The sequence below is a fragment of the Aulostomus chinensis genome, chromosome 4 (assembly GCF_037954235.1).
Source record: "Aulostomus chinensis isolate RoL2024-O1b breed Wild chromosome 4, RoL_Achi_v1.0, whole genome shotgun sequence".
NCBI classification, from domain to species: domain Eukaryota; kingdom Metazoa; phylum Chordata; class Actinopteri; order Syngnathiformes; family Aulostomidae; genus Aulostomus; species Aulostomus chinensis.
In genome coordinates this window covers 19,721,641-19,735,029 of record NC_141323.1, presented here as the reverse complement: position 1 = coordinate 19,735,029, position 13,389 = coordinate 19,721,641, and the positions used below count along the sequence as shown (strand labels likewise).

Sequence of the window (13,389 nt, the reverse complement as noted above, 5' to 3'; positions counted from 1 at the left end):
GCTTTCATTGCAGATTCTCATTCAGATTCTGCAGCAAATTGATGATCACGCCATTTGAGCAAGAAACAACATTAAAATAACATTTATTACTGCAAACACAGTCCTCGTGTTATTGCAGTGCAGCAAGCAAAACACTTATATATATATATATATATATATATATATATATATATAGTCAAATTAAATAATAAATTCAAGCTGGAATAAATGAATAAATACTGTAATTTTAAAAACTACTAACTATCCAGGCTAACTCATGTTATTATCACTGTTATGTACAGAACACAGAACTAAGAAAACACACTCATTTGGAATCAAACAGACTGATACTTCCAAATTTTAAATACAGTTCCCTCTGTTGACAAAAGCATCAGTTATACTCTCAATAAGTATTTCTCTGTGTCCTATGGAGACCGACTGACTGTTATGAATTAAAATCACCAACAGATGGCAACATTTACCTCCATAAAACGGTCGAAAACGAATATTGTTACACATTAAACTTGGCGAAAGATTATAGCCGATCAATATACAACCCAAAAATGGTCATTTTACCACTCTTTTTCATCAGAGGTAAATGCACAGGGTGTTAAGAAGATATTCAGTAAATGTTAATCAGGGCTGCTGGAAATAAAGATTCCCCTGTGACAGGACCTCTTATCTAATAGTAGGAGCTTTGGTGTATGTGCCACAAAGTGTTATTTCAACAACACACCCAACTTTTGAGCATTGTGGGATGGTGCAGTGCAGCTGCAGTGGTCAGCACTGTCGCCTCACAGCAAGAAGGTTTTGGGGTCAAGCCCTGGCTCGAGCAGGGATCTTTCTGTGTGGAGTCTCCATGTTCTCCCTGTGACTGTGTGGGTTCTCTCTGGTAGTCCAGCTTCCTCCCACAGTCCAAAGACATCAAGAGGGGACGAGGCTGATTGATACTCTAAATTGACTGTAGGTGTGACTGTGAGTGTGAATGGTTGTCTGTCTCTATGTGTTGGCCCTGCGCTGGACTGGCGACCCGCCCAGGGTGAACCCCGCCTCTTGCTTGAAGGCAGCTAGGGATATACAAACAGTATATACATATATACGTGTGTGTGTGCGTGTGTGTGTGTATGTGTGTCCCAAAATGTCAGTGGATGACAGATTTGAAAACTAATTTGCAAATTGCAATTCAAAGAGAGGCTTTGACACAGTGACTTACTGCTCTATGAGTGCGATTAGTTTTGAAGTTGAGATGAAAAGGCTGGTCTCCCGCCCTCCAACTCCCACTCTACTCCTTTTACTCTCTTTGATCAATTAAAATCCATGTCAGGGATCACTGGTAAGGGTGTGGCTCACCACAGCTTCAGAACAAAGCCCCCCCGGGGTCCTCTTAAAAAGGTTAATGGATGGAGACTGAAGTTGAAAAATAAGAGCAAGTAAGAAAAAGGTGCGCGCAGATTGAGAGATAATTACAATGTCTGAAATGGAGCCTTTCCGTCGCGGTAAGCTGTCTGATAAACTACTTAACCCTCAAAACGAGGTACTGAGGGAAGAGAATGGGATTTAGCCAGTAGTTGCCACAGTCAAGTATACTGGAATTGTGGTCACACTTGTGAATCTGGTTTGCTTCTAAAATCACATTGTTGTCTGTCCACACAGTTGTTTGCAAGACATAAGATCAGATTTGTGCTCAGACGTCGCCAACCCGTGTTCAAGAAACTTAAGGCAGAAAATATCCAACAGAAAAAGTTTGCAAAAGACACTTCGGAATCTTCTTTGAGTGTTCAGATGGAGTGTCGATACTGTAAGAATTCTTATTAAATCAGATTTCAAACTCAACACGAAACCAGTGTGGTTGGCTCTGATTTGCAAAATCAGTTTTCAAGAGGTGTTTCTGGTTGTTAATTTGTTTTTGTTTGTTTTTTTGTCTAGAATGTCGAAAACCAATGAGGACAAACCAAAAATCCGACACGGGTTGGCAGTCTGAACAAGACATTCGATACTCTAAGACAGCTGACATGACATCGCATCAAATCCAATCAAAGAAGAAATAAAGGCATCATGAGCCTTTATGGTCACGTCACCGTGAAAGCATAATAAAATAAGAATTTGTGATAAGTTTATCGAAGCTTAACCAGGCTTTTGCTTTCTTCTTTTTCAGTTGTCCAAAAACTACAAGTAGCGATCAGTTCCAAGTTATCAAGTTGCGCTCCCTATCTGTAGGACGAACTTGAGGGCTCCAATTGTCCAGTCAAGTGTTTGGGAAGAACAAATTTGGGCATTCCATGAATGAAGGCTTCTTGTGTAACTCTTGGCAAAAGAACAATGGAGGTGACAAACTTGTTTAAGCATCTAACTGTTCACATTTCACCTGATATGAAATGTGAATACCAAGGTTAACTAGTTCGACCGGGCAAACCATTTCTCAGACTTATTTGGCAAGTTATGCCAAACTAACTGGGTCCAAGATGCAGCTTCACATTCAAGTTATAGATTTAACGCGGTTATTAATCTGCTTCTAACTCTTTTCGAGCTGACGCGTTTTTTTTAATCGAGCATGTGCGTACAATATTCTATATTTGTTCAAATGCAGATGCTTGGTGATCACCGGCTCAGTCGAAAAAACTTCCTGTCAGATGGAATTATTGGAAAATAGAACAGGACATGTGAGAATCACTTCGCCTCAACACTTCTGGGTTCCCGTTTGACGTGAAGGACCAAAAAGGGCCACGTGTAGAAAATTTCAGAAAGAACCGTTTGAGGATTTGAAAAAAAATCACCTCTGTCAAAGGCTTTTGATTTTGCGTTTCCATCAATCTACCGACCATGGATCATTTCTGATTCCTCGTTGCCTCGCCAACAGGTTTAACCCGTGCAGCCTCACCACATCGCTCCAGGCCATGTAATTTATGAATTATTTAGAAACAGTAGCACCGCACATGAAATTAATATTCAGACATTTTTCTGTAATCCGCTGTCAACTCTCACTTCCTCCTCCTGCTATCTGTTATTTTGACAGTGATCTGTATTCCTGTGGCATTAGGTTGATCATGGCTTGTGCCCATTGATGCAACGTGCCAGGCATGCTGAGTGAGCTTAGACTGGGCTTCTCTGTTTTCCTTACTCTACACTGGTTAACTGGCAGGTGATTTCTCTCTCTCTCTCTTTCCTACTCTATACTTTTGCAACCTACAAAACACAACTCAATAATTTATACATTGTTTCATCACTGCATCTCTACGTTTTCCATTTTGCAATCCTACTTTTTCAGGAATGTAACTGTCTTTGTTCATATTAGAATTGCACGCTCCAGCCCATTAAAGGTTTAATGCAGCTCAGCAGTGAGCATGGTTACCCTGACTTGATAAATTATGCATCTCAAAAAGATATCTCTGAGAATTTCACTTGCTGTGTTGCAGTGAGAGCGATGGTGATGTCCCTCGAATTTCAAACAGAATGGCTCCCCCTAGTGCCAAGACAAGTGTGGAGGGGAGTCAGTTCAATATTGTAAGCAGCCTTGACTTGTTTTTGTTGAAATTAAACTAGATTTATTGGCGACTGTTTAAAATGCAATTAAACAGGCCTGTTTTACACTTTTACTTCAATACACAACAGGCTTTTGTGATACGAATCAGGTCGCGTTAGTTCTAAATCGTCAAGTTGTTCGGAGTCAGATTTGAGGTCTGGGACAATAATTAGCAGCTTCAGTCATGCTTCTGAACAAATCAAAACAGAAATAAAGAGAAAAGTACAATGAAAAGACAAATACTTAAATCTGAAAACATGAATGAATAGATAACAGATATATATTTGTTGAAAAAATACATTTTATTCACGTATTTTTCTATTTCTGCACATATACCTGTATGTGTACTTGCTAATTGTATTGAACTCTTAATTAGTATTTAGTTTTGTGTTGAAAAATAAGATGGGTTGTACATGGAAAATGACCATACCTTGATTGGACTTGACAGTAGATCACGTTTCTATTTTTTGCAGACGAGAAAGAATCTACCTCCATGCAAAGAGCCACTTCTGTCATTCACGAGACGTACAAATACAAAGGCTGAAGATTGCAGACACGACTAGTGCGCGGTCGTACATTTGTGTTTGAGTAGCAGCTCTTAATGGACTTACTTGAATAAAAAATGAAAGCTGTGAATGCTGCCAGCCTTTATGTGAGTGTTTTGTCAGGCATGAGCTGGCAGGCTTGCTGTTGACAGTTGGGCTGTTGGAACAGCAGCAAGGAGATTGCATCTGTGTGAGTTTCCACTGGTAAAAGAAAGATTTAACCATTTCTATCCTGTAAAAAAAAAAAAAAGAAAAAAGGCAGAAACACCAAAAAAAAAAACCAACAAAAAAAAACCAGAAGAAAGAGAAAAGTAAGTTAATTATCACATGAGTCATCTGAGAACTTAAAGATTGGGATCTAACAGCAGCAAGGCATTCAAATCCATCAAAAAGAGAAAAGAAACATCCATTTTGATATCATGTCAACTATGAATGGTGAAACCGGTGCTGCAAAACTGAAGGCTGTCCCGCTGTCGAATGACACCATCGCACGGTGCATATGTGACATTTCAAATGATCTGGAGGATCAACTCATTGAAAAAGTGAGAGACACTCATTTTGCCTTGCAAATCGATAAGGCCACTGACAGTAATAAAGACTGTCTGCTTATTGCTTACATCTGCATTGTCACATCCCAGTCAGGAAGTGAGGCACATTCAAATAAATTGTAACCTTCATTAATCTGAAATATTCAGACAAAAATATTAACTGTATTAATATCTGCACCTGGGCGGCAGCAAGAAGTTTCCAGGTTCGAGCCCCGGTTCAAGCACAGGATCTTTCTGTGTGGAGTCTCCATGTTCTCCCTGTTCCTGTGTGGGTTCTCTCTGGTAGTCCAGCTTCCTCCCACAGTCCAAAGTCATCAAGAGAGGACGAGGCTGATTGATACTCTAAATTGACCGTAGGTGTGACTGTGAGTGTGAATGGTTGTCTGTCTCTATGTGTTGGCCCTGCGCTGGACTGGTGACCTGTCCAGGGTGGACCCCGCCTCTCGGCCGAAGCCGCTGGGATAGGCTCCAGCCCCCCCCCCCCCCCCCCCTCGTGACCCTTAACAGGAATAAGCAGAAGAAAATGGATGGATAGAATATCTGCACCTGAATATATGTCAAACTTAAGTCCAAACAATGATTGTAGGATGGCTTGTTGAAAAAAATGTTAAATTTACACTATTTTGATTTTTACTTTTTGAGGATCCAACATCAACCACAAAAGCTAATCCTGTTGTATAACATTATCAAACAAACATCGATTAAAAAAAATAGACATATTGCAGTTGTGAAATAAATGTGGTTGGGTAGTGGATTTTTTTTTTTTTTTTAAACTGCTCTCTACTTACACTGTGAAAAGACCATTGCTGTCAATGTGACACATCCAACTGACTTGAACTATTACATCACGCGGGAACACACGCGACGCATGCTCCGTTTCCCGGATTGGTGAAGTCCTCGTGACACGCCGCCGGTATAAATACTCAGAACAACACTTCCCGTTCGCAGCCCTGGTTTATGAGGGAAAATGTATCGTCTCGGTCAACAGTGTATCTCCAAGACCGCTCTTAATTCCTTTTTATCTACTGTGCCACGGGAATATTTTCATTTTACGAGACAATACAATAAAAGCTGGTCGTGTATTGGCTGATTTTTGATCAAATTTTATAATTACCTGCACGAAAATGCCAAGGGCCAAGAAAAAGAATAGCAGAGGTAAGAATGCGAGCGGCCTCAATGCTTTGGCCTTGCTGACTTCCCTTGTCTTTGCTCATGGTAGTTGTAGTTCTTTTGATTTAGTTTGTCGGTTGCGTGGAGTTTAACGTGTTCACAGGAAGGACTACAACGTTAGCGGCGGGCCCAGGGCCTACTGTTATGCTAACACATAGGATATAATAAAAAGCCTCGAAGTAACCCTGCTGCTTAATAAGTTTTCTGTCACACCGTTTGTCGTTCAGGAATGACAAATAAAGTCCAAAGAGCCACTTAAATTAATTTCCGAAGCACGAGAATGTCCTAGCTAATGTTAGCTAGTGCTATTCCTCACGATAAAAGCGTTCGCTCAGGCTCCTAGGTGGAGCGAAGGTAAATACGAATTACGTCCTTAGTAACGTAAAATTGAATCAAGATTTTTGCCTGAAGGATCCATATATTTAGGTTTTAATTGACAAGGTAATTACACATTTGAGAACTCCGACGTAAGGTCGCTTGGTTTGCTAATCGACCTCATTTAACGTAGATGCCTTCAAAGCTATTGCAAACATTTTGTAAATAATACCTGACCACACTGTTGATTAAGGCAGGTTAATGTTTTCTTTGGTTATTATTTTAATAGTAGGGATTGGACGGTTTGGACTCCAGGAACGTGATGTGATAGAGGCGGCGCCCAGTGCTCGGAAACTACTGTCTAGACCACGTCATAAACACACCAAAGGCTTCTCTTTAGGTGGCTAAATGGTATTTTAAAATTTGAGTCAACTACAAAATTACATTTAAGAGCGTTTATTATGGCAGTAGATACCGAGCAGTCAACCAGTAATTCGTCATTGTGCCTTTTAGAGATTAATCCGGGTCGGACGCCTTTTGACTGCAAGTGGTATTACAATGCACAAAACACAATATAACGCTTAACACATGAATACATTCCTATTGCACGTTGATAAATTCTCATTTCCCAATTTCATACTCCTTTTGTCCTTTAGCTGTCAAAAAAAACCCTCTTTGAAACATTCTGAGAATTGCAGGTAATACATTACTAGTTAGCCTCTTATCTGGAGGTTTTCATCACTTACAATGTTTTCACCCGAGTTCTCCTCAGCTTAGAATCACATGCTTTAGTGGGCGCTGACTTTGGTTGGATGGGACTTCCTCATTGCTTTTAGCCCACTTCCTTACTTCATGTGTTTTTGGTCACTGCAAAACTTTCCCAAGTCTTTGTTGGTAGTAAGCTCATTTGTCAGATTGTCTTGTGAAGTCTCTATTGCTGACCCATGTCACTCTACCCTGAACATGTCACGTTTACACAGCCAACAGAGGAACAAGCTGACCTTTACCCTGACAACATGGCGCATACAGTTAGTAAATAAGGAAAAGACAAGGTGCCAAGGACATGTTAAGATTAGATAACTGCGGTATTTGCTTCAGTACCTGTTCTGCGCCAGGGTTACATAATAGTCCAACAGTGTACTGTATGTATCCATCTGTCCTTTTTCCAGGTGGGCACCATGGAAATGTGCAGCCTTTCAGTGATGAGGACGCCTCCATTGAGACGCTCAGTCATTGCAGCAGCTTCAGTGACGCTTACAGTGTAGCAGATGAAGGTCTGTCGGTGTGATAAACTTGTTGTCCCCACATTTTGTATACTGGTGATAATAGTGTCAGAGATGTGTTCATTTACCGCTGCTCATTGTGGCTGCAGGGGGAGAGGCTGGTGAGGATGCAGCCCAAGAAGATTTCCAGTATAAGCTGAAGGGATTCATAGACAGCACAGTGGATAAGAGGTATCAAGCGTCTCCATATCCATGTTATCTGATCTGTGCTTGCATACTGTCAAGTTCAGTTTCACTTTCTTACACGAGATAATGGGAAAACTCCTGTCAGGTTGTTGCTGGAAGATGAATTTAATCACTCATTCATATAATCGTGAGGATTATTTGTTTCCTCAGTGCGAAGACCAGACAGGGTGCACTCGATGGGCTCAAGACGGCGATGGCCACACGGATCCTGTACGAATTCATCTCCGAGAGAAGGATGACTATCACGGACAGCATTGAACGCTGTCTGAAGAAAGGTAATTCTAAATGGGTAGCATAATGAATTGGTAATACATTTGCAATTACTACGATGCATCATATATACAGAGGCACGAATGCCCCTAATAACAACCCAGGTCTCAACAAATGATTTCACCCATTTCAGCCAGGTAAATCTCACTGCATCTCACATTGGGGGAGTTGAGGCATGTGGTGACTTTTCCAGTGCAACCGGGAGGGAGCCAGCTCTGCCAATGTATTATGCACCATCAGTTTAGCTCACCACTAATGTGATTATGGATAGAAATAATTGAACCAGGAAGCTCTTCCAGGCTCCTTTTTTAACCAAGTGAAAGAAATCCAATTTTGAAAAACGTCTTTTTGCTCTGGTAGTAAGATGAACTGACCAATTTATACAGTTGCACAGCTGAAAGGGTAACAGCAGTGTAAGCCATGGCTGGGATGACTACACACAGATAGCCCTCCGCTAGCTTGAATGTAGATAAATGATGTAAATGTTTGATCCATTTTTTGGAAGATGATAAAAGTTTCACACGATAGCTTTAATTTGTGGGATCATCCGTTGGGGTGCCGTTCTCAACTCACCCTACCCCCACGTTCTCGTCATCAGGTAAAGGCGAGGAGCAGCGAGCAGCAGCTTCCTTAGCCTGTCTTCTCTGTATCCAGTTGGGCTCAGGCATTGAGAGTGAGGAAGTGTTTAAGACCCTTAAACCTATCTTCAAAAACATCCTGGCAGATACATCAGCCAACATTCAAGCCAGACAGGCGGTGAGTACCTGGTAGAGCAACGTGTTGTTTTGTTTTGTGTAACCCCAAATAGCCACCTCCTGGCGCTTTGAAATTTTTACATACTGAAAAGTGTGTTTTCTTTAGGTGGCAACAAGTCTGGGCCTGTGCACCTTAGTTGCAGAAGATGATATTTTGGTAAGAACCTGACAACTTCTTTTCTGTGCTCTGATGCCTTTTTGGATTGAAAGGGACTTGATGAGACATACTTTCAGTCAATGTCAGTTGTCACTGGTCATACTCTAGGATGTGCATGCCACCATGGAGTGTTTTGAGAATCTCTTCACGCGGTCCTACGTGAGGGCGGATGGTACCTGTCCTTCCATCAGTCTCCCTACAAGCCAGCTCCACACGAATGCCCTCCTATCTTGGGCATTGCTGCTCACAATCTGCACTGCCAACCAGCTCAAAGACATCCTTCGCAAGTATGACACCTGTCTCAGCATGCTAAAGATGGCTAATTTCTTAGGATATTGGATCCACATGTGAGTCAAATAATTCTAAAATTCTGACACATTTTATTTATTTATTTTCTCCAGACACCTGCCTGAACTGCCAAGATTATTGGAAAGTGATGATGTCAACATGAGAATTGCTGCAGGGGAAACCATCGCGCTACTGTTCGAGCTGGCCCGAGACATGGACCCAGTAAGTTCCTGGCCAAAAAAGCAACATGGCCACTTTTACCAGAGATACAAGACTTCTGTGTTTGTCTAGAATGCAGCATGTCTCTCCTTGTGTCCCCTCAGGAATTTGAATTCAATGACTGGGAGGAGCTGTGTGATAAACTGAATGCTCTGGCTACAGACTGCAACAAACACAGGGCCAAGACGGATAAGAAGAAGCAGCGCTCGGTGTTCAGGGATGTGCTCAAAGCTGTTGAGGTGAGTTGCGGTTGGTTTTGAACTTGCTGCTCAATAGTAACAGTATCGATGAGTGGCAGACCAGCATTGTGAAGACATCATGGAGAGGGCATGACTGCTTTTGTGTAAATGGAGGGGGGCAGTGAATATAAGATTGTTGGCTGCTCTGCTGACCTCCCTCTACTCCTCCAGGAGGGGGACTTCCAGTCAGAGACCATTCGCTTTGGGACGGAGCGCATGACCATTGACAGCTGGCTCAGGAAGAGGACGTATGACGCCTTCAGAGAGTTCGTAGGCTCTGGAATGAACTACCACTTGCAGGTATCCTGTTTGAAAAATGATGCTAATGTAAATGCTGTGAGTTCATATAATGTACAAGGACAGACTGCACACAAAATGAGAATATTTTCCGTGAGGTTTAGTGGGATTAAATGATAAAAAAAACCCATCAATATATAACTCACTGCCCGTAAAATGTCTAGTTGGTTTTATACAAACTTTGTAGCTTGATGGAGTTCTTTTATTTATGTACAGAGGAAGACTGTTAAACCCTACAGTTAAGAGTGCTGTGACCGTTAACAGTTTGCCTTTCCAGAGTATAAAATACACTAAATAGTAATATTAGGCAAAATTATTCCAGTGATTTTAAGTTCTTTTTTTTTTATATATTTGACATTTCTCATGTAAATTATATGCAAAGAATATTTATTTCATTTAGAATACTCTGAAACTTGGATATGAACTAAAGAGACTTCTGATCTGATGGAATATGAAGTTTATTAACTGCACTGACAGGCATGTTTGACATTTGGAGAGAGAACATTAGCGGAGGGTGAACAATAATCTGAACTGGCTGGCTCCTGATCAGCTCATTTTCTTCTCTGAACTGTTTTTAATAATAACAACAACTTGTCACCAACTAGGCAAATGAATTCATCCGAGATGTGTTTGAACTGGGACCACCTATGCTGGTTGATTCTGCCACCATAAAGGCCATGAAAATCTCCCGCTTTGAAAGGGTACGTGCACAACCACGTACACTCCTCCAGGGTTTTTGTCAGAAACGCTTGTAAAGGAAAGTCCTCATTTGCAACATATAAAAACAAACTGTCTTTCCATTCACAGCATCTTCACAACTCTGCTGCCTTCAAGGCTCGGACCAAGGCCAGAAGCAAGTTCAGGGACAAGAGGGTGGATGTTGGTGAATTCTAACACATGGCTTTTTTGACAAATAACATATTTATAATGTCTCCCTGCTTTTTAGATGAACTGTCAGTACTTGTGTTCATGTGATCCCTAATATCTGTCTTGAGTATCCAGCACTCATCTTCTGGACTTGAAAGGTGTTTATGCCAGTTTGTACCGACAATGGTGTGATATTTTTTTTTTTCAACAGAAAAATTTATAGACACCTTTTCAGATGGACTGGAGGTGAGTGACCTTAAATGTGTTCCGACGTCTTCGGTTGATCCTCACCAACAGTGATGTACATAGTGTATATTTTGTCTTCCTGTTAATATTCTTCATGTGGCCTTTTTGTTTATCTTAAGTTATATAATTTCACCAGCATTCGTCCAGGAACATGTAGTGGACCATATATTTGTTATTCATTGTAGGGGAAAGTTGCCTGTTTTTGTTTGGCTTTACACTTTTTATGGATTATGTTGTGCTACCTAGTTAACCCTAAGCAGGGAATTTCTGTGGAACTATAGCAAATAATGTGGTGTATTTTAGTTTTTGGTTATGTAATCCCAAGGTAAAGGATGGTGAAATTAAACATTGAAAAGCTGAAATAAGCATCTGTGTTGTTGTTTTTTAGCACAATTTTTAAAGGGAAAAAAAAAAACCCCAACCAGACTCAATCATAACTGAACTGGGGGCAACTAAAGCGCTTACGTTTCTTGTTGCGTGTTAACTTTGTTGTATTACAGTTAATATGTACATACCCACAACCAGTTCATCCACGGAAAGCTTGATTTTTCACACCCAAGGACATGTCTTAACTTCCAATCTTATGTCCGTCTGTGGTGTTGCACAAAAACTACCAGGGTTGATGAATTAACAGAGGCAGGACTACAGGAAAATTACCTGTTTTTAAAAATGCATCTTTACATTGGTAGAATTTAGCAGAGGTCGTGAGAATTTTGTCGAAGTCAACCTTTGGTGGAGCTGGTTTGGATGCTCTTGATGGTACCTCTGTAGAAGGTGAGCATGGTGGGGGACGAGGCTCTTACTCTCCTCAGTTTGCGGAGAAAATACAGGCGTTTGGCTCTTTTTGGCCAGTGATGCGGTGTTGAGGCTCAAGGACAGGTCTCCTGAGATGTGCACACCCAGGAACTTGGTGCTGCTCACCCTCTCCACTGCAGCACCTGCAATAGTTGGTGGAGAATGCTGGGTGTGCACTCTCTTGAAGTCATGACAATCTCTTTCGTCTTCTCCACATTCAGGTGGAGATGGTTGTCCTTGCACCACATGGCGAGTCTGCTCACCTCACTCCTGTTCAATATTAATACTTCGCTCTTGTTCTTTTAGTTGTAATTGGTAGGTTTTTTTGAGTGGGGGGAGTTTTAAGACTAAACTAAAATTTCAGCTGGCAGATGCATCCATCCATCCATTTTCTTGATAAGGGTCGTGGGGGGGCTGGAGTCTATCCCAGTGGCTTAAGGGCGAGAGGCGGGGTTCACCCTGGACAGGTCACCAGTCCATCACAGGGCCAACACATAGAGACAGACAACCATTCACACTCGCAGTCACACCTACGGTCAATTTAGAGTATCAATCAGCCTCGTCCCCTCTTGATGTCTTTGGACTGTGGGAGGAAGCTGGAGTACCAGAGAGAACCCACACAGGAACAGGGAGAACATGGAGACTCCACACAGAAAGATCCTTTGCTGGAGCCGGGACTCGAACCCGGAACCTTCTTGCTGTGAGTGCTAACCACTGCACCACCCCTGGCAGATACAACTTAAGGTTATTTTAGGCAAAGCCACAGTACAGATGTTGGTTCGTACTACTTCTACAACACAGGAAGCTACCTCTTATAACCCTCACTTTGCTAAGTCTGTCCTCGCATAGTTCTAGAGTCCAGGAGAAGAAACTCTCCCAAGTTATTGATTCAAGTTTGTCCACAGTAAAACTATTCATGGATTGCAGGAAATAATGGAGTTGTGTAAGATAAATCGAACACAGCATATTTACTTGCCCGGGTCCCACTTAAAAGCGGCTTCTTTTATAGAGTAATAAAAAATAGCCCATAACAACCGTGAGCGTCGCATGAAGCTAAGCACCACAAAGCTAAGCACCACAAAGCTTCAAACAGTCCCATCTATAATGTTGGTCTTAAATTTGGAACAAACACACACTCACACCCAGCCTGCGATAGATGAACCCGTTCAGCCACTGCGTACTCGTGGTGAAACAGTATGACTTAAGGTGAGAGCAGGAACACGCATTTCTCATGGCTTGTGTTAGGGTTTGAGCGCCAAAAACGCAGAATACTTCATTAAATGACGTCGATGACAAAGGATGAGTCTTTTTCTCTTGCAGGGTCCACAACTTCAGACAATCCCAAGGATGTTGACTGATTGCTTTCTTTGGGTTAAAAAAAAAGCCTGAAATGATTCTTGCAATGCTACAATATGATTGGATAACTTGTGTAGTCCAAAGGCCACGAATTAAGCAAGGTCATTTTTCAAAACGTTTCTTCAGAAGTCTTACGTAACTGTCCATCATGAGATCAACCCCATTATGTGGCTTTACATGCCTCAGCCTTTGATTTGAGTAAATCCAAGTTTCTACTTACGACCTTAAATATTAAATATCCCAAAAAGCTGGTTCAGTTTGTCATTTTCCAGTAAAGATTTGAACTGTGTTGACACATGGACGGCCCCACCCTGATATTGGCTGGTTAACAGTGTTTGTAACAAGTGCCAATGT

The 13,389-nt window shown here is 41.6% G+C and overlaps 1 protein-coding gene across 1 annotated transcript; it reads left to right on the top strand.

Moving 5' to 3' along the window:
- The first annotated feature begins 5,518 nt into the window (after nucleotides 1–5,518).
- ifrd1 (interferon-related developmental regulator 1) lies at nucleotides 5,519–11,236 on the top strand. Its single transcript, XM_086202491.1, has 12 exons — nucleotides 5,519–5,747; nucleotides 7,247–7,351; nucleotides 7,450–7,531; nucleotides 7,697–7,821; nucleotides 8,415–8,572; nucleotides 8,678–8,728; nucleotides 8,837–9,015; nucleotides 9,130–9,238; nucleotides 9,340–9,474; nucleotides 9,646–9,774; nucleotides 10,377–10,472; nucleotides 10,579–11,236. Exons 1-12 carry the CDS (start codon nucleotides 5,717–5,719, stop codon nucleotides 10,663–10,665), a joined length of 1,287 nt encoding a protein of 428 aa, XP_086058617.1. The 5' UTR covers nucleotides 5,519–5,716; the 3' UTR covers nucleotides 10,666–11,236.
- Nucleotides 11,237–13,389: the final 2,153 nt, after the last annotated feature.

What these genes read in the sequence shown, in the direction of transcription:
- ifrd1 (XM_086202491.1), top strand. Translation starts at nt 5,717, where the DNA reads ATGCCAAGGGCCAAGAAAAAGAATAGCAGAG. An exon ending in GACAGCACAGTGGATAAGAG is followed by an intron (nt 7,532 to 7,696) that starts GTATCAAGCGTC and finishes TTGTTTCCTCAG; the next exon opens with TGCGAAGACCAGACAGGGTG. An exon ending in GAATGAACTACCACTTGCAG is followed by an intron (nt 9,775 to 10,376) that starts GTATCCTGTTTG and finishes GTCACCAACTAG; the next exon opens with GCAAATGAATTCATCCGAGA.